At 51.4% G+C, this 20,000-nt stretch overlaps 1 protein-coding gene across 1 annotated transcript in view; it reads right to left on the bottom strand.

Moving 5' to 3' along the window:
• CGN (cingulin) overlaps window positions 1-20,000 on the bottom strand; it is a 118,589-nt gene that overhangs the window by 16,679 nt on the left and 81,910 nt on the right. The window contains exons 15-18 of the mRNA XM_015416026.1: window positions 17,151-17,172; window positions 14,564-14,725; window positions 10,811-10,900; window positions 6,821-6,904 (exon numbers count right to left, since the gene is read on the bottom strand). Coding sequence (XP_015271512.1) covers window positions 6,821-6,904; window positions 10,811-10,900; window positions 14,564-14,725; window positions 17,151-17,172 — 358 coding nt within the window. The remainder of the gene's footprint in view (window positions 1-6,820; window positions 6,905-10,810; window positions 10,901-14,563; window positions 14,726-17,150; window positions 17,173-20,000) is intronic.

Genomic DNA, 20,000 nt, shown 5'->3' with positions numbered 1-20,000 from the left:
AACTGGCACGGCGTAGAACGCAGAAGCCCCGCATTAGGACCGGTTGAGTTGCAGGTTCGAATCCCCACCTGGGATGAGACTTCCTGGGCGACCTGGGGCCAGCCAATTGTGAGCCCAGACGTTTTATATTGGGCTATTTCTGTACGATGTTATATTAATACATCTTGATGGAGAGGACTAATAAAGAGACTGTGTAATAAAGAGGTCGCACTGAGGGCGCCCAAAGGAAACAATGCCAGCTGAAGATGTTGATCCGCTGACCCATATCGCTTCAGAGGTGCTCCTGTGTCTCTCTCGCTTAGCATGTGTACGCAAACACAGGTTTTACAGCAAACACAGAAAACTCATTAGTTAGCCCAGATGAGAGGCTTATCCAGAACTCACCCCTCCGCCAGACGGCAAAGTCCTTCCAGTTTGAGCCAGTTTGGTGTAGTGGTTAAGTGCGCGGACTCTAATCTGGGAGAACCGGGTTTGATTCCCCACTCCTCCACTTGCACCTGCTGATGTGACCTTGGGTCAGTCACAAGCTTTGGCACAGCTGTCCTTGAAAAAGAGCCGTTTGTGTCAGAGTTCTCTCAGCCCCACCTCCCTCACAGGGTGTCTGTTGTGGGGAGGGGAAGGGAAAGGAGTTTGTAAGCCGCTCTGAGACTCCGAGTGAAGGGCGGGGTATAAATCCAATCATCTCCATCTCCATCTCCATCTCCTCCTCCTCCTCCTCTTCTTCTTCCATTCCACATGGAGAATCCTGCCCGGGTCACCGATGAGTCAGCCATTAACCCCGGACTCACCTCTTCCCCCTCCCAGGAACCAATGGTCAAGGTAGCCAATAGAATCGAAATTCACCACGCTAGCCAATCCCAGAGCAGGGCCACCAGGTGTAAGCCGCCTGAGCCCTCCCTCTTGCTCGCCCCGGCAGCCGTAAAACTTAGAGCACAGGGCGACCTAGGTACCCCTTCGCCTACGACCCCTGTCTGTCTGCTTTGTCCCTTATGCCCAGCTTGCTATACTCAAACCCTTGCCTCGCTTTATGCTCTAGTTTGCAGCTAGAGTGCTACACGTGTCTTCAGCCGGTCTGATTACACGCTCTCTTCCCATTTATATTTTTCTCCCCTCCCTAATATCTCCCGCTGGAAGATTTAGGAGCTGCGCATCGCCTGGGGTAAATATATCCCGCCAACGATATCCTGCTAATGCGAAAGTCCTATTCTAAATCTCTCTGTTTTTACTTAGTTCTTGTGTGTATGTATGTAATTGTGTGCATTGAGTAATACTTAGTAAACTAAAGAGAATTTTATTTCTGTCTCTGTCTCTTCATTGGGAACATACTGTGGCAGCCCACCCTCTGTATAAACTGACCTGAACCCCGATCATAAACTGTTCCAATTGTCTCTCTTAAAGAGCAATTCGGCTAACACATTTTCTTGTTGGGAACATAATACGGGTGGAGGGAAGGATCGGGTGCATTTTGTTTGGAGGACACATAATCCGCTGCATGTCCCGCTTCCCAGGCGCTCTCCGTTATAGCGAGGAAGTCGGACGTGACTGCCAAAAGCTCACGTTGACATAATTGTAGTTTGTCTTCAAAGTGCACCTGCGTTTGCTTTCACAGAATCACACAGTTGGAAGGGGCCCCCGGAAGTAGTGAGCTACCCCTCCCTGGCACTCTTCAAGCAGCGGCCGGAGAAACCCTTGTCAGGGATGCTCTAGGTGAGGGGTGTCAAACATACTGCCCGGGGGCTGGATGAGGCCCTTCCCCTCTGGAGGGCCTCCATCAGGCCCGCAGTGAAACTGGCCATCTCCTGCTTCCCGTTCTGCTGCTGCCGCATCGTAGCTTGCTTCGCCAGATTCTCATAATCACTCAGCCGTTTCATGTTTTAACCTGGCTCCTAGACTCAGGACTCTGGGCGTGAGATTTCTGTGGTGAACGCCAATCAATCGAAAGTAGGTTTGCAGCTTACAGAGCGAATGTTTTACGCATGTTTTTATTTTAAGTTTTAAAAAGCCCCTTTTTGTTTGTGTCCTTTATAAAAATTATACCTCTGCTGCCTGGCATTACATTTTATGACACACATTGCCCGGCCCGAAAAGGTCTCATTTATGTCAGATCGGCCCTCATAACAAATCAATTCGACACCCCTGCTCTAGGCTGAGCCTGCATTGAACAGGGGGCTGGACTAGATGGCCTCTAGGGACACTTTTGACTCTATGATTTTATGATTCTAAGTCATGGGTGTCAAATTCATTTGTTATGAGGGTCGGATCTGACATAAATGAGACCTTTTCGGGCCGGGCCACGTGTGTCATAAAATGTAATGCCAGGTAGCGGAGGTATAAATGTTATAAAGGACACAAACAAAAAGGGCCTTTTTAAAACTTAAAATAAAAACATGCTTAAAACATTAGCACTCCTGCAATATTTTGTTCATTTAACAGTGTCTGATAACTGACGCCTCTTGCTCTGAATTATCGCATCAAAACATCTGTGCTGTCGCAATCTTGAGCGTGCTGTTCAGGTGTGTATCTGTAAGCTGCAAACCCACAATGACGCAGCAGCAGCAGAACTGGAAGAAGAAGCAGAAGATAGCCGGTTCCACTGTGGGCCTGACAGGAGCCCTCCGGGGGCCTGATCCGGCCCCCTGGGCTGCATGTTTGACACCCCGGATTACAGTGTCCAGGGAACGTCAAAAAGCTACAAATACACTGTAATAAAACGCTAAATAAATCAAGGTAACTGAAGTTGTGCATAGTAGTATTTATCTATTGTGTGCAATTATTTCATTACAAAACTTACACAATTATACATCATATATTGTAGAAACAATTCTGAAACACAACGGCTGCGGTCACACACAATAAACAATTCACTTTCAATCCGTTTTCAGTGCACTTTCCAACTGGATGTTGCCAGTTCACACAGTAAAGTCTGGTTGGGAAGTGGATTGAGAGCAGATTGTTTACTGTGTGTGACCAGCAGCCAATATGAACGGTCAGCTGCAAACCGACAATGACGCAGCAGCGGCGGAACTGGAAGAAGCAGAAGCAGAAGAGAGCCGGTTCCACTGTGGGCCTGATAGAAGCCCTCCGGGGGCCTGATCCGGCCCCTGGGCCACATGCTTGACACCACCAGTTCTGAGGCTGACACCCTAACCACTCCACCGCGCTGCCTTTCCCATATGCAACAGATCACCCGGTCTCCCCCCACCACTGCAAGTTGGGTTGTGAGTCTCACACGGTTGAAGATCTACACTTCTCGAGAAGCAACCGGGGCGGAATCCATGCGACCAGAGTGCAAGGTGTAACCGCCCTGTTCCGACGGCACCATCCCTCGCCATTAGCCGTCTTCCGAAATGCTGGCCCTGAGCCAGGATCGGGCAGGAACACCCTTTCTCTTCACCCCCTGAGCCACCTCCGTCAGCAGACGACGGAGCTAATCTGATCCCTGTCTCCTTCCTAATCCACACCCTTCTGGGTTTGTTCACCACACCCGTCTTACACTCCCTGAATACATTTTTGTTTTCCTGGGGGGCGCGTATGTCGTCGAGGGTTACTTTTCTAGCCGGGGTTCTGTTTTTAAAATCTCGAACTCGGGGCTGGGCCTTATTTAAATTCCAAGCCTGCTCCACGGTGAGGTTGGCTCCCGGGGCAAACGCAGAACATGTCGACGACTCCCCCCCACCCCAACAAGGGCTGTTCCTTGTGGCTTGGTCTCCTCCGCCTAGCTGTCAGCTGAAAGGCTGCATGACTGATTTATTAGAGCGTGGATACTGTGCCCCGGTTCCCAAGGTGGCCTCCTCATTAAAATACATCATAAATCCTAACAAAGAAAGATTTTTAAAAACTCTTCGGAGGGAGGAATGAAGCAGATCGGACAAATGCTTTCAATAAATCCTCCTTCATTTAAATTAATCCCAGAAGTCATATCAATTATTCCTCAGGACCACAGAGACCCCTGAAAGCCTAGACCTGTCACAATCGGTGTTCCCTCTAAGCTGAGTCAGTGCGAGCAGGCTCACAGTTTTTTAACCTCCGGCTCACGTATTTTTGCCTTAGCTCAGGAAGGGATGGCTCCAGAGCAAGCTAATTCATGCGGCAGCCAAACTGCTCACTCACAACTTTAATGCCAGCAGCTCACCACGTAGGATTTTTGCTCACAGGACTCCACAGCTTAGAGGGAGCATTGGTCACAATACCAACATAAGAAGCTGAGAGTGGATTTGGAATTTAGAAAATTCCTGGTGGCAGCCGGAACTACCTATTTTCAATTCAATTCAATTTATTACAGGTCTATACGACCGAAGTCTTGACCAGAAGAAAATGCAAAAGGGGGGGGGGGGAAATAGGTACATAAAATTAACATAACATATGACAAGGTGCATAATCACAATCACATAAAACCCAGGCTGAGCTCAGAGATTAAAAATTACCTAACTACACTTGGGGCGAAGCCAACTAACTAAAATCATATGAAGATTAAAAATCGGTGTTGGTTTTTACAGAGGTGCCTATTTTATAAACACCCAGTATAATTTAAAGAGAAACTTAAAGGTAAAGGTTCCCTTGCTCGAAAGCCAGTCGAATCCGACTCTAGGGTTGCGGTGCTCATCTCCGTTTCAAAGCCGAAGAGCCAGCGCTGTCCGAAGACGTTTCCGTGATCATGTGGCCGGCATGACTAAACACCAAGGCGCACGGAACGCTGTTACCTTCCCACCGAAGTGGTACCTATTTATCGACTTGCAATTTCTTGCTTTCGAACTGCTAGGTTGGCAGGAGCTGGAACTAGAGACGGGAGCTCACTCCGTCATGCGGCACCCGGGTCTCGAACTGCTGAACTACCGACCTTCCACAGCCTGCAGTTCAGTGTCTTAACCACTTGAGCCACCGCAGCTCCTTAAAGAGAAACTTAGTCCTCCCCAATAAGAGGTTGTCACAGGGACGCCGGGGAGCGATGTCCTGATCGCGCTTCCCCTGGATCAAACTCATCCAGTTGGAACTGGAGCGGTTTACGCCGCTCCCAGCCCGCCGTCTGACCGCAGCCACAGAGTTCTTTAAACCCTTCCTCTCCCATGGAGCAGCTGTCAAGATTGTGGCCAACACCTTACCCTTCTGATGAAGTTCGGCTAGGAGTGCCGGGCACGGGCTGGGCTGGGCTGAAGCGCCTGAGAACTGAGACCCAGAAAGAGGGGAGGACCGCTGCCCACGCCGGGATCAGGGCTTCGGAAGCCTAAACAGCTAAGGGTGGACGGTTTCCCCCACAGCCTGGGAGCACTAGGCCGGGGCCCGGGAGGGAAGATTTCCTGGACGACAGTTCAAATCTGTCCCTGCTGATCCTGCGCCGTGGCGGGGTTTAATGCCGCTAAAGGCGGACAGGCGGGTGGTGGCTCCATAAATCCATCAACACAGCCCTGCCGGCCTGAGAACACCCTTGGGTTTACGTGTCACACGGAAGCGGCAAGCCAGATAGGGGAAAGAGAGAAAGGGCGCAACTGCTGACTCGGTCCGTGGGCTCTGGAGGAAGCGGAAGGAGGCCCATTTCCCAGTTTCCCGACTGGATCAGTCGGGCAAGCATATTCCATGGAGGGACAACCACTTAAATGTCGCGAGCGAGCCTGCTGATCTCCCACATGCCTGTCACGTGAACGCACATGAAGCTGCCTTCATGTGGGAAACTCCACATTCAGAGGCACTAAACCTCTGGATCCCAAAGCCAGGAGGCAACACCAAGGGAAGGCCTCGGCCTCCATGCCCTGTTGTTGGACCCTCAGAGGAACTGACTGGCCACTGTGTGAGACAGGATGCTGGACCAGATGGGCCCTCACTGGTCTGATCCAGCAAGGCTCTTCTGATGTTCTTCTCAGGGGAAGGCCTCGGCCTCCATGCCCTGTTGTTGGACCCTCAGAGGAACTGACTGGCCACTGTGTGAGACAGGATGCTGGACCAGATGGGCCCTCACTGGTCTGATCCAGCAAGGCTCTTCTGATGTTCTTCTCAGGGGAAGGCCTCGGCCTCCATGCCCTGTTGTTGGACCCTCAGAGGAACTGACTGGCCACTGTGTGAGACAGGATGCTGGACCAGATGGGCCCTCACTGGTCTGATCCAGCAAGGCTCTTCTGATGTTCTTCTCAGGGGAAGGCCTCGGCCTCCATGCCCTGTTGTTGGACCCTCAGAGGAACTGACTGGCCACTGTGTGAGACAGGATGCTGGACCAGATGGGCCCTCACTGGTCTGATCCAGCAAGGCTCTTCTGATGTTCTTCTCAGGGGAAGGCCTCGGCCTCCATGCCCTGTTGTTGGACCCTCAGAGGAACTGACTGGCCACTGTGTGAGACAGGATGCTGGACCAGATGGGCCCTCACTGGTCTGATCCAGCAAGGCTCTTCTGATGTTCTTATGAAGGCCTCAGACTCTGTTCCCTGTTGGACCACAAGAGGACCTGGTTGGCCACTGGGTGAGGCAGGATGCTGGACTAGACAGACCACCACTGGTCTGATCCAGCAGGTTTCTTCTTATGTTCTTATGCCTTATACTGAATCAGTCCATCAAGGTCAGTGTTGCCTACTCACACCAGCAGCCGATCTCCAAGGTCTCAGGCAGAAATCTTTCACATCATCTACTGCCTGGTCCTTTTTAACCAGAGGTTCCGGGGATTGAACCTGGGACCTACTGCATGCCCAGCGGAGGCTCCACCACTGAGCCCCATCGTCATTGTCTTCTTACAGAACGTGAAAGGAGACCCAGATATAAGACCCCAGAGTTCTTCCAGCCAACCTCTGGGTGGGTGGGCCTTTAAGACGAAGGGCTTGCCAGGTTAACAACATCCTCACCTGCCTCTCCAGAGAGATCTTGTCACACTCCAGGTCCTGCCGGACGGCACGCTCCTGTAACAGCTCGGCACGCAACTGGTCGATCTGGAGAAAGAGGGAGAGAGAGGAAGGGGCGGGCTTAACACGAGGCTTCCTGCCGGCCGGCCTGAAGCCGAAGTCTGTTCTGAAAGCAACACAAAACAGAACAGAAGAGTGACAGCTCAGTAGAGACGGCTATGCTTAACAGGATGCCTTTTAAAATGAATAAATTTAGAGTCCAGGGACACCTTTAAGACCAACAAATTTTTATTCAAGGTATGAGTTTACATGTGCATGCACACTTCCTCAGATACATTGAAAGGGAAGTTCATATATATGCTAATTTGCTGTTCACCTATGTAGAGACATCTGCCTATATCTATATATATCTATCTATATATAGATATATTTTGCAGGATTTGACACATCCTGAACATTCCCTGTTTGAACTGCTGCCTTCGGGCAGAAGATATAGGACAATTAAAGCAAGGACAAATAGATTAAAAAATAGTTTTTCTTCGAGAGCTGTTATTGCCTTAAATGCTGTATGAAATTGGAATTTGGGTGACACTGGTGGTTTTAAGTTGTTATGTGAACCTTAAGGGAGTTATGGGACAGTTGTGAATGGTGTGTGAGTGTATATGAATATTGTTGTAGATCACCGAAATGATTGCATCTTTAATTTCGCTGTACTATGTACAACGACAATAAAGTATATTATATATATATGAACTGTTAACGTCCCTTTCCATGTATCTGAGGAAGTGAGCCTGCACACGAAAGCTCATACTTTGAATAAAACTTTGCTGGTCTTAAAGGTGCCACTGCGCTCTAAATTTGTTCTCCAGTTTCAGACCAGCATGGCTGACTGCCTGGATCTATCTTTTTAAATGAAGGTATAGTTTTAAAGTATTTTCTTGCATGCACACCGTTCACCTTCTGCAGGGAAGATCCCGGCATTGTGGTGGCAACTGCTGTCAAAGCAATGTTCCTTTTTAAAAAATCTGCACGGCCAATCAGATTTCCAGTGGCCAATCGCAAGCCCCGCTGGGCAAAACCCCTGCCCGGCTCCTCCCACTTTCTCAAAACGCCTGGCGGGCCCTGGGAAAGGTGACGGCGGGCGCCGCGTTGGGGAACCCTGCCCCAGAGGGCCCCAGGCAAGGAAAGTCACTCTTCCTCAGCAGCCTCAGTCCCACCCTCTGCGATAATACAACCTACTTTACCGGGCCGTTGCTAGGGGTTACAAAAAGATAAGAGATGCTAAGTGCTTTTAGAACACTCGGTATTTAAAATAACAGTGGGCCCGCCGCTGGGAAGGTGACCTCATTGTGTAGTGAGGATTTAAACAGGCTTATTTCCGTGTTTCGCTGCAAGGCAGGGCCAGCCCTGCAATGGCCTCACAGAGCTCCCCACCCCCGGCCCCCAGATTATCTGCCAGTCGTCTAGACAGACTCGGAGGGCCTGCCTGCATCATCTTGGCCAAGAGAAGGAGGAGGAGGAGGAGGAGGAGGAGAAGAAGGACAAGGAGAAGGAGGAGGAAGAGAAGGAGAAGGTGAAGGAGGAGAAGGAGAAGGAGAAGGAGGAGGAGGAGAAGGAGGAGGAGGAGGAGGAGAAGGAGAAGAGGAGGAGAAGGAGAAGAGGAGGAGAAGAGAAGGAGAAGAGGAGGAGAAGAATAGGAGGAGGAGGAGGAGAAGAGGAGGAGAAGAATAAGAGGAGGAGGAGGAGGAGAAGAAGAGGAGGAGGAGGAGAAGAAGAGGAGGAGGAGGAAAAGGAGGAGGAGAAGGAGGAGGAGGAAGAAGAGGAGGAGGAGGCTAAATGGGAACCTCCACGTTCAGGGGCAATCTACGCTAGCAGAGGAGGCCTTGTGGTCCTGCTGCAGGATACTGGGCTGGACAGACTCCTAGCTAGGGTTGCCAGGTCTGACTCAGGAAATATCTGGGGACTTTGGGGGTGGAGCCAGGAGACCTTGGGGGTGGAGCGAGGAGCCAGGATGTGACATCATTTTTGTGATGTCACTAGGCGACTGAACTCCAAAGGGAGTTCTGGCCATCACATTTAAAGGGACCGCATTCCTTTTAAACGCTTTCCCTCCATTGGAAATAATAGAGGATGGGAGCACCTTTTTGTGAGCTCATAGAACTGGACCCCCTGGTCCAATCTTTTTGAAACTTTTTTTTGGGGGGGAGGTTCAGATGAGGGACCCCCAGCTATGCTGAAAATCAGATGCCTCTCACTCAAAAAAACAGCCCTCCCCAGAGAACCATTATACCCTATGGGGACCGGTCTCCATAGGGTATAACGGAGCGCCCTGCAGCCATTCCCCCCCCCCCACTTTCTGACAGTCCTGAAGCGGGGGGGGAGGGGCTCCAAGCCAGGGGATTCCCTGCGCCCAACTGGGGATTGATGTTGAAAAGAAGCAAACAACCGCGATAGATTGTGCCAAAAAAATAAAGTTTTTCAGGACTTGTAAATTCTTTTTCCAGTATTCAGTTTACTGGAAGCAACTCAAACTCCATCGACACCAACGAACCCTGCATATTACGTCTCGTTTCGTGTACTAACTTTATCAATGTGGGTAGCGTTGAAATACCTATAGAATATTAATTCATTTGGCAAGCACACTGGTCATATCTCATAGACACATCCATCAAACCCATTAGTGTACTGGATTTGATGAATGTACTGGATGGATTTGATGAATGTGACTATGAGATACTGACTATGAGATATGACTGAGAGCCAGTTTGGTGTCGTGGTTGGGTGCGCGGACTCTAATCTGGGAGAACCGGGTTTGATTCCCCACTCCTCCTCCACTTGCACCTGCTGGATGACCTTGGGCAAGCCGTAGTTCTGATAAGAGCTGTCCTGGAAAAAGAGCAGTTTCTGCCAGAGCTCTCTCAGCCCCACCTACCTCACAGGGTGTCTGTTGAGGGGAGGGGAAGGGAAAGGAGTTTGTAAGCCGTTCTGAGACTCTGAGTGAAGGAGCAGTTCTGGAGAGAGCTCTCTCAGCCCCACCTATCTCACCGGGTGTCTGTTGTGGGGAGGGGAAGGGAAAGGAGATTGTAAGCCGCTCGGAGACTCCTTTGGGTAGTGAAGGGAGGGTAGAAATCCAATCTCCTCCTCCTCCTCCTCTTCTAGTGTGCTTGCCGAATGAATTAATATGACTGGTATGAATATGAAGAACCTTTTTTTGGCACAATCAGGGCTATTCTTGGGTAGGAACGCACAGGAACGGAGTTCCGGCTGGCTTCAGAGTTGGCCACACCCACTGCAGCCAAAACCTCTGTGTGCCTGGCTACAGAGGGACCGCCCCCCCCCCCCAGCGACTTTGAGGCGGGCGGGCCAGGGGGGCCCCTGGAAGGATTGGGGAGGCATTTAAACATGCCTGTCCAAGGGCGGGCTTGCTCGGGCTCTCCGCAGCGGCGGGGCTCCCAAACCAAGTAGTATAAACTGCCTTCCCTTCTCTTCAAGGGGAGGGCTTGCCCGTGCTCCCTGCAGCCACGGGGTGCCCGGGCAAGCCAGGGAAGGCACGGGGTGTGGCCTCATATGTTAATGAGCTGTGCTGTCAGGGGTGTGGCCTATTATGCTAATGAGTTCCTGCTGGGCTTTTTCTACAAAAAAAGCCCTGGGCACAATATATCACAGTTGCTGGCTGCCTTTCAAATTCCATCCAGTGATCTCTCTCTTTGGTTTGGATCCCCAACTGGGGATTGGCCACGTTACCCTTCATTCCACCCATCAAGCCTCTTCTCGCGGCTTCCCAGCCCTTTCTGACAGCATCCCTTTCCCCCCTCCCGGCGGATATATCCATCATGCCTTGCTTGTGGATTTCCCTGTGAGGTCTGGTCTGCGGAAGGCGGAAAGGAAACCTAAAAACGGACCGCTTGGGATGCGAATTGGCCTAGCTGCCCTTTCATTCACCCGCTGAAGTACCGCGAGCAGGGGAGGCAGTGGGTGACTCCGGCTTCCCACCTGGTCTCTGGTACGGTTGATCCTCTCCGTTAGCAGCTCGACCGTATTCCTTTCCTCGTCCAGTTCCACTTCGAGCCGTTTCGATTTGTCCTGTGAATGGCATTTAAAAACAACAACAACACCGTTTGTATACATAACTGGGTCTGAAAAGTGTTAAAGGCAGGGTCTGCCGGACAATTTCTGCTTCGTGCGTTGCCTGATCGGCTTTAGAACGTAAGAACGTAACAGAAGCCATGTTGGATCAGGACAATGGTGCATCCAGTCCAACACTCTGGGTCACACAGCGGCCAAAACCCAGGTGCCACCAGGAGGTCCGACAGCAGGGCCAGAACTCCAGAAGCCCTCCCACTGTTGACCCCCCCCAAGCACCAAGAAGACAGAGCATCAGTGCCCCACACATAAGGACATAAGTGAAGCCATGTTGGATCAGGCCAGTGGCCCATCCAGTCCAACACTCTGGGTCACACAGTGGCCAAAAATACCAGGGGCCCTCAGGAGGTCCAGCAGTGGGGCCAGGACACATGAAGCCCCTCCCACTCATGCTCCCCCCCCCCAGCACCAAGAAGACAGAGCTTTACTGTCCCAGATGGCGTGTTCCCCCTATACCTTGTGGCTAAGAGCCACTGACGGACCTCTGCTCTTAAGAACATCAGAGAAGCCATGTTGGATCGGGCCAATGGCGCATCCAGTCCAACACTCTGTGTCACACAGTGGCCAAAACCCAGGTGCCACCAGGAGGTCCAGCAGTGGGGCCAGAACTCCAGAAGCCCTCCCACTCTTGCCCCCCAAGCACCAAGAATATAAAGCATCACTGCCCCAGACTGAATGTTCCATCTATACCCCGTAGCTAATAGCTACTTATGGACCTCAGCTCCATATAGGAACATAAGAGAAGCCAATGTTGGATCAGGCCAATGGCTCCTCCAGTCCAACACTCTGTGTCACACAGTGGCCAAAACCCAGGGGCCATCAGGAGGTCCACCCAAGACGCCCGCCCTCTCTTTCCCCCTCCCCCAAGCACCAAGTAGACAGAGCATCACTGCCCCAGACAGAGTGTTCCCATCTATATGGTAAAGGTTCCCTTGCTCGAAAGCCAGTCGAGTCCGACTCTAGGGTTGCGGTGCTCTTCTCCGTTTCCAAGCCGAAGAGCCAGCGCTGTCCGAAGACGTTTCCGTGGTCATGTGGCCGGCATGACTAAAACAAAGGCGCACGGAACGCTGTTACCTTCCCACCGAAGTGGTACCTATTTATCTACTTGCAATGTCTTGCTTTCGAACTGCTAGGTTGGCAGGAGCTGGAACTAGAGATGGGAACTCACTCCACCTTGGGGCTAATAGCCACATATGGACCTCAGCTCCATAGGCTTATCCAATCTCCTCTTGAAGCCGTCCATGCTTGTAGTCACCGCCACTTCAGGGCACAGTGAATTCCAAGTGTTAATTGCTCTTTGGGTGAAGGAGGACTTCCTTTTATCTGTTCTAAACCTCCCGCTCATTAATTTCATGGAGTGCCCACGAGATTTTGTCTTGTGAGAAAGGGAGAAAAATACCTCTTTCTCAACCTTCTCTCCCCCATGCGTAATTTTGTAAACCTCGATCACGTCACCCCCCTCAGTCGTCGTTTCTCCAAGCTAAAGAGCCCCCAAGTGCTTTAACCTTCCTTCATAGGGAAAGTGTCCCATCCCCTTAATCATTTTCGTTGCCCTTTTCTACACTTTTTCCAATGCTATAATATCTTTTTTGAGGTGCAGTGACCAGAACTGTACACAACATTCCCAATGAGGCAGCACAATCAATTTATAAACACTCCCTCTAAGCCGTGGAGTCTTGTGAGCAAAAATTCTACGTTGTGAGCTACTGGCATTAAAGTTGTGAGCGAGCGATTTGGCTGCTGCATCTATTAGTTTGCTCTGGAGCCGTCCTTCCTGAGCTAAGTCAAAAATGTGTGTTTGCTGTTGTTCAGTCGCACACCTGAGTCCACGAGCCGGAGGCTAAAAAACTGTGAGCTAGCTCACACTAACTCAGCTTAGAGGGAACACTGATACTGACTGAGCATTATGATACTGGCTTTATATTCTTTGGAATATTCTTTGGAAACAACAGAAATTGTTTTTTTACATGTAGAAGAAGAAGAGGAGGAGATTGGATTTATACCCCACCCTTCACTACCCAAAGGAGTCTCAGAGCGGCTTACAAACTTCTTTCCCTTCCCCTCCCCACAACAGACCCCCTGTGAGGTGGGTGGGGCTGAGAGAGCTCTTGACAGAAACTGCTCGTTTTTTAAGAACAGCTCTTATCAGAACTACGGCTTGCCCAAGGTCATCCAGCCAGGTGCAAGTGGAGGAGTGGGGAATCAAACCCGGTTCTCCCAGATTACTGTCCGCGCACTGAACCACGACACCAAACTGGCTCTCTGTAGGAAAATGTGTGCTTTGAAATGTGCAAAGGGGTGGCAAGCAACTTCGGGTACTGCTCTACTGATGGAAACACATGCAAAGCGACCTGCTTTCCCCATAGCCTCGCAGACAAGGGCACGCAGAAAGTAGCGGGCTCTCGAAAAGCAGTGCTGCCCCCTGCTGCCAAAAAAAGATTTTGCTTTCACACCCCACTGGCCACAGGCTGCACAGAGAGGCGCTGAAATCAGATCGAAAGGCAACGTTTTCGAATTTTAGTCACTCTCGAGATGCAAAACGGAGACAGCAAGACGTCTCCTCCACCCTGCACAGTTTCAGGCATGATTTCTTCCTCAACAACAACAACAACAACAATACAGTCCACAGTCAACAAAGACCAAGAACAACCAACAAATAACAACTGTGTACTGATCAACCCACCCAAAAGCAATAAAAGAGAGACTACAATACAATGCAAAACATGTAATCCATCATAGGACAATACATGAATATAATCCAGAATAACAGTCTCCTGAAACCCAATCTGGAATAGGTGTCCACAATGAAGTCAGGTACACTTTACAGATGTCAGATGTCCAATCCTTTTTACGTAGTAGCAACCCTTACAGGTGCTTTCTAAAACCTGAATGATTGTACTTATTAAGAATCTGCTAAGAGATTTACAGGATTGGCTTATAAGCTCCTGAGGAAGGACCTGAAGTCCGAAACACTTCTTGTACCTAGGAAAAGTGTTGAAAAGGATTGGACATCTGACTGCTGTAAAGTGTACCTGACTTCATTGTGGACACCTATTCCAGATTGGGTTTCAGGAGACTGTTATTCTGGATTATATTCATGATTTCTTCCTCCCCAAAGAGGCCTTCCTTCAAACAGTGCATCTTCTAGATTATACAACATGCTCTGAGCCGTTGCAAGAACCCTGGAAGGGGAGACTGGTAAAACTCTAAGGATGGGGGTCTTGAAGCATGTGGGTCATTTTGTAGAAAAAGAGGTGGAGGAGCTCATTAGCATAACTTATTAGCATAACTTGCTTGCATATGCCACACCCCCTGACATCACTGGAAGTGTGTCAGAAGGCAACACCCACTGCAACTTACCTGGCTGCTTCTTGCTCCTCGTGGCCCGGGGCAGCTGGGAGCAGGGGGCGGGGCCTGTTGCATGTGCCCGCCCCCTGGGCTCTTTACTGCCGGAGCGCCGCTCCTGTGCGCTCCTGCGGGAAATGACCCCTGCTACCGAGAGACCGCTGCCCTTGCGTCAGAAAGAGGGACCCTCTACAATACAGGCCCTGAAGGCGACCCGAGACCTTAATTCAGAGAAAAGAAGAGAGGAGAAATACGAACCTCCAGGGCTTTGATTTGCCGGGATCGATCGTCCTGGGACCGCCGCTTGGAGTCCATCTCCTGCTCCAGGTTGTGGAGGCGCTGAGCCAGCAGCTCCTTGTCCAACACGGCGTTCTCCCGCTCGGCCTGGCTGTCCTGCAGGGCTTGCTTGAGTCGCATCACCTTGGCGGAGAGAAGGACAGGAAGCTGAGGAAGCAGAACAGGACCTTGTGGGGGCTCAGAAAGCAGAGGTCTGAACCCAGGTTCCCCGACGGCCCCAAATCTCACATGCTGCACCGTATCTGATCTTCGCCCAGAAGCGGTATCGGAACCCCACACACACACACCTCTTTTCGCCATCAACACAGTTTGAGCAAGAATCTTGTGTAATCCGACGCACATGAGGTGCTTCAGATAAAGAGGAAAAGCCTCACCCTACACTTCAAGAAGAAGAGGAGACTGGATTTATACCCCGCCCTTCACTACCCAAAGGGGTCTCAGAGCGGCTTACAAATTCCTTTCCCTTCCCCCTCCCCACAAGAGACGCCCTGTGAGGTAGGCGGGGCTGAGAGAGCTCTTGACAGAAACGGCTCTTTTTCAAGGACAGCTCTTATCAGAACTATGGTTTGCCCAAGGTCATCCAGCAGGTGCAAGTGGAGGGGTGGGGAATCAAACCCGGTTCTCCCAGATTAGAGTCCGTGCACTTAACCACGACACCAAACTGGCAAACGAGAAGAGAAGAGATAGGATTTATACCCTGCCCTGCACTACCCGAAGCGGCTCACAATCCCTCAGAGCGGCTCAAGGTCCCTTTCCCTTCCCCTCCCCACAACAGACACCCTGTGAGGTAGGTGTGGCTGAGAGAGCTCTTGACAGAAACTGCTCGTTTTTTAAGAACAGCTCTTATCAGAACTATGGTTTGCCCAAGGTCATCCAGCAGGTGCAAGTGGAGGGGTGGGGAATCAAACCCGGATCTCCCAGATCAGAGTCCGCGCACGTAACCACGACACCAAACTGGCTCTCTGCATTGGGGACCTCTGCAGTAGGAGATGTGAAAGACCTTCTCCTGAGACCTTAGAGTGGGAAGGGATTTCCAGGGTCATCTAGTCCAGCCCCCTGCACAAGGCAGGAAATTCACAAATACCTCCCCCGCCCCCCTGTGTGTGTAAGAAAGAAAACCTTGGAAAACTGCTGCTGACCTTGACAGACCAGGGATCAGACTCAGCAGAAGGCTGCTCCGTGTGTGTTCAGATGAGACTAATGAAATAAATTCTACACTGGATCTGCACGCTGCAGAGAGAGAACCTCATTGCCGAAGGACGTACCTGGATTCTGCTCTGAACACCCTTCTTTGAGCCAGTTTGGTGTCGTGGTTAAGTGCGCGGACTCTGATCTGGGAGAACCGGGTTTGATTCCCCACTCTTCCTCCACTTGCACCTGGCTGGATGACCTTGGGCAAGCCGTAGTTCTGACAAGAGCTGTTCTTGAAAAAGAGCCAGTTTGGTGTAGTGGTTAAGTGCACGGACTCTAATCTGGGAGAACCGGGTTTGATTCCCCCACTCCTCCACTTGCACCTGCTGGATGACCTTGGGCAAGCCGTAGTTCTGATAAGAGCTGTTGATGTAAAACAGCAGTTTCTGTCAAGAGCTCTCTCAGCCCCCACCTATCTCACAGGGTGTCTGTCGTGGGGAGGGGGATGGAAAGGAGTTTGTCAGCCGCTCTGAGACTCCTCTGGGTAGTGAAGGGCAGGGTATGAATCCAATCTCTTCCCCTTCTTCTTCTCTTCTTTCAGATTGCCTCCTCCAGCAGGATGGTCTCCCGGATCTCCGCTGACTCCCGTAGACTTTCAACTTACTGCATTTCCCCCCAGCCCTGCAGAACCAGCCTGTAATCCTCTCGAGGGGCCCCCCTGTCCTTTGCTTGACAAAAGACCGACACTTGGCGGGTCAAGGGATCAATTGTCCTGCACCTTAGCCAAGGGCTCTGAGGCCCTAGTCAGCAACTAATCTTTTCCTAGACAGCCAGTTTCGCAAATGGAGGGATGCAGAGAGAGGGCCTCAAAAGCTGCCCCCCCCCCCACAACAACCCAGTTCTCCTACTCCTATTCTTAGCTTCTGCGTGCATTCAGAGAGCTTGGGGAAGGACTCCAGAAATTTTAAAACTGCAGAGATTCAATTTTAAAAGGGGAGTTTCTAGCTTTGGGGCTCTTTGTTCTAAAGCGGAAGGAATGCCACCCTATGTGCTAAAGACTCGTGTGTGTGTGTGGATGTAAGGTAAAGGTAAAGGTTTCCCTTGCTCGAAAGCCAGTCGAATCCGACTCTAGGGTTGCGGTGCTCATCTCCGTTTCAAAGCCGAAGAGCCAGCGCTGTCCGAAGACGTTTCCGTGGTCATGTGGCCGGCATGACTAAGCACCAAGGCGCACGGAACGCTGTTACCTTCCCACCAAAGTGGTACCTATTTATCTACTTGCAATTTCTTGCTTTCGAACTGCTAGGTTGGCAGGAGCTGGAACTAGAGACGGGAGCTCACTCCGTCATGCGGCACACTCGGGTCTCGAACTGCTGAACTACCGACCTTCCACAGCCTGCAGTTCAGCATCTTAACCCACTTGAGCCACCGCAGCCACTCTCCTCAAGTGTAGGGGAGAGTTAAAGAGAAATCATGATGAGGTTCAAAATGCACCACACCTACCAATGTGGCTCCTGTTTTCATACCTGAACACCCTTGACACTGTCTTATACTGAATCAGACCTTTGATCCACCCCGGCCAGGATTTTGTGGCTTGTGGGGCGAATTTTTTTCTGGTGGGGCTGAAGTTCTCAGTGCAGAAAGAAGAGCCATTTAGCCAACAGACAGCTGCTGCCAGGATAGATCTCTAGATTGCAAGCTCTTTGCAGAGACCGACTGACAAGTGTACCCCTTTGTCGGCTGTTCCCCAACACGGTGCCCGCGGGCACCATGGGATCCTTTTGCCTGGGGTCCCTAACATGGCGCCCATTTCCTGGCACTCGCCAAGTGCTCTTAGAACCTGGGAGGGGTTAGGCGGGGAATTTGCCCAACAGGGCTTCTGATTGGTTACGCAGATTAAAAGGCATCCCGTCAAACAGAAGAAGAAGAGAAGAGATTGGATTTATACCCCGCCCTTCGCTTGGAGTCTCAGAGTGGCTTACAACCTCCTCTCCCTTCCCCTCCCCACCACAGGCACCCTGTGAGGTCGGTGGGGCTGAGAGAACTCTGACACAAACTGCTCTTTTTAAAGGACAGCTGTGGCAGAGCTTGTGACTGACCCAAGGTCACACCAGCAGCTTCATGTGGAGGAGTGGGGAATCAAACCCGGTTCTCCCAGATTAGAGTCCGCGCACTTAACCACTACACCAAACTGGCTCTGCCTGAAATGTCAAATTCGTACTGTTGGAATTCAGATGGGTAGCCACAGTCCCATAGCCAGGATTTTGCGGTTCGTGGGGCAAATTCTTTTTCTGGTGGGGCTGAAGTTCTCAGTGCAGGAGGAAAAGCCATTGAAGCCAACGGAAAGCTGCTGCCAGGATAGGCCTCTAAACTGCAAGCTGTCCGCCACTTTGGACGACAGTTCTCAGCTGCTGCAAGTTAATCACTTCTGCCAGCCTGAGCAACAATCCTGAGAACAAGCTGGCACGGGGTGTGTGTGTGTGTGTGTGTGATGACTTCTAGAGTCAAGAAAGGTAACACATAGGCACAAAAACTCTCTCTTAGGAGACTAGTTTCTCAGCTGCTAGTTCTCAGCTAGTTCTCAGCTGCTGCAAGTTAATCACTTCTGCCAGCCTGAGCAACCATTCGGAGAACAAGCCGGTGGTGGTGGTGGTGGTGGGGATGAATGATGACTTCTATAGTCAAGAAAGCTCACACTAAGGCAGAATCATTCTCTTAAAGGAGACTACTTTCTTGACACAGAGTTAGAAGGTATCCTAGAGGTCACCCACTCCAACCCCCTTGCTCAGTATGGGAATCAGTCAACTACAGCACCCCACTCTCCTTAAAGGAGCTCACACATCTTCAAACATGTCTTAAAACGATTGAAAAAAGCATTTACGTGCCTTTAAGAAAGGGGGCAGAACCCCCTCCCCCCAAGGCCTCACCTACCACCTTGTACTTTCCACTGGAGATGCCAGGGACTGAAACAGGGACCTTCTGCGTGCCATACTGAGGCTCTTCTGCAAAGCCACAACCGCTGCAACCACACTTGGTTCATTGATGTCCTTTTAAATGGCGATGCCGGGGATTGAACCTGGGACCTTCCACTGGTTGAGCAGAGGCTCTTCCACTGAGACGCAGCCTCTCCCCTTCCACCTGTTCATAGTGCAACTTCTCTGCGGGAGGACTCCGTGCTTTCCGCTCCCAAGACGAGGATGCCAACAGTCCTGCCCTCTCACATCTCACGTGCCCTTTTTAAAAGGGTGGTCGTGACGGCCACAGGCACAGACAGCTTGAAGAGGGGATTAGATAGATCCATGGAGGATGTCTATCAATGGCTACTAGCTATGGTGACTGAGGGGGAAACTCCACATTCAGAGGCAGTCAACCTCTGAATCCCAAGAGGCAACACCAGGGAAAGGCCTCTGCCCCTCTGCCCTGTTTGTTGGCCGTCCAGAAGAACTGATTGACCGCTGCAAGGCATGTAATGCTGGAATGGATGGACTATCGATCTGATCCAGCAGGGCTCTTCTGATGTTATTCTGAAGGCCTCGGCCTCCCTGCCCTGTTGTGGGCCCTCCAGTGGAACTGGTTGGCCACTGTGTGAGATGGGAGGCTGGACTAGAGGGACCCTCACTGGTCTGATCCAGCAGGGGCTCTTCTGAGGTTCTTCCCAGGGGAAGGCCTCGGCCTCTCTGCCCTGTTGCTGGACCTCCAGAGGAACTGGTTGGCCCCTGTGTGAGATGGGAGGCTGGACTAGATGGACCCCCACTGGTCCGACCCAGCAGGGCTCTTCTGAGGTTCTTCTCAGGGGAAGGCCTCGGCCTCTCTGCCCTGTTTGTTGGCCCTCCAGAGGAACTGGTTGAGGCCCCTGTGTGAGACAGGATGCTGGACTTGAGGGACCCTCACTGGTCTGATCCAGCAGGGCTCTTCTGAGGTTCTTCTCAGGGGAAGGCCTCGGCCTCCCTGCCCTGTTGCTGGCCCTCCAGAGGAACTGGTTGGCCTCTGTGTGAGACAGGAGGCTGGACTAGATGGACCCTCACTGGTCTGATCCAGCAGGGCTCTTCTGATGTTCTTCTCAGGGGAAGGCCTCGGCCTCTCTGCCCTGTTGTTGGCCCTCCAGAGGAACTGGCTGGCCGCTGTGTGAACTGGGATGCTGGACTAGAGGGACCCTCGCTGGTCTGATCCAGCCGGGCTCTTCTGAGGTTCTTCAAACCATAACCCAGCCCTGCCTCACATCTCTCGTGTATCCATACGAGCCACTCGGTCCCCTACCTCGTCTTGCAGC

This window comes from Gekko japonicus, unplaced genomic scaffold (genome assembly GCF_001447785.1).
Source record: "Gekko japonicus isolate JY-2015 unplaced genomic scaffold, Gekko_japonicus_V1.1 scaffold226, whole genome shotgun sequence".
In the NCBI taxonomy this organism is placed as follows: domain Eukaryota; kingdom Metazoa; phylum Chordata; class Lepidosauria; order Squamata; family Gekkonidae; genus Gekko; species Gekko japonicus.
Note: the sequence above shows the minus strand (reverse complement) of the source record. Positions and strands in the feature narration are given on the sequence as shown.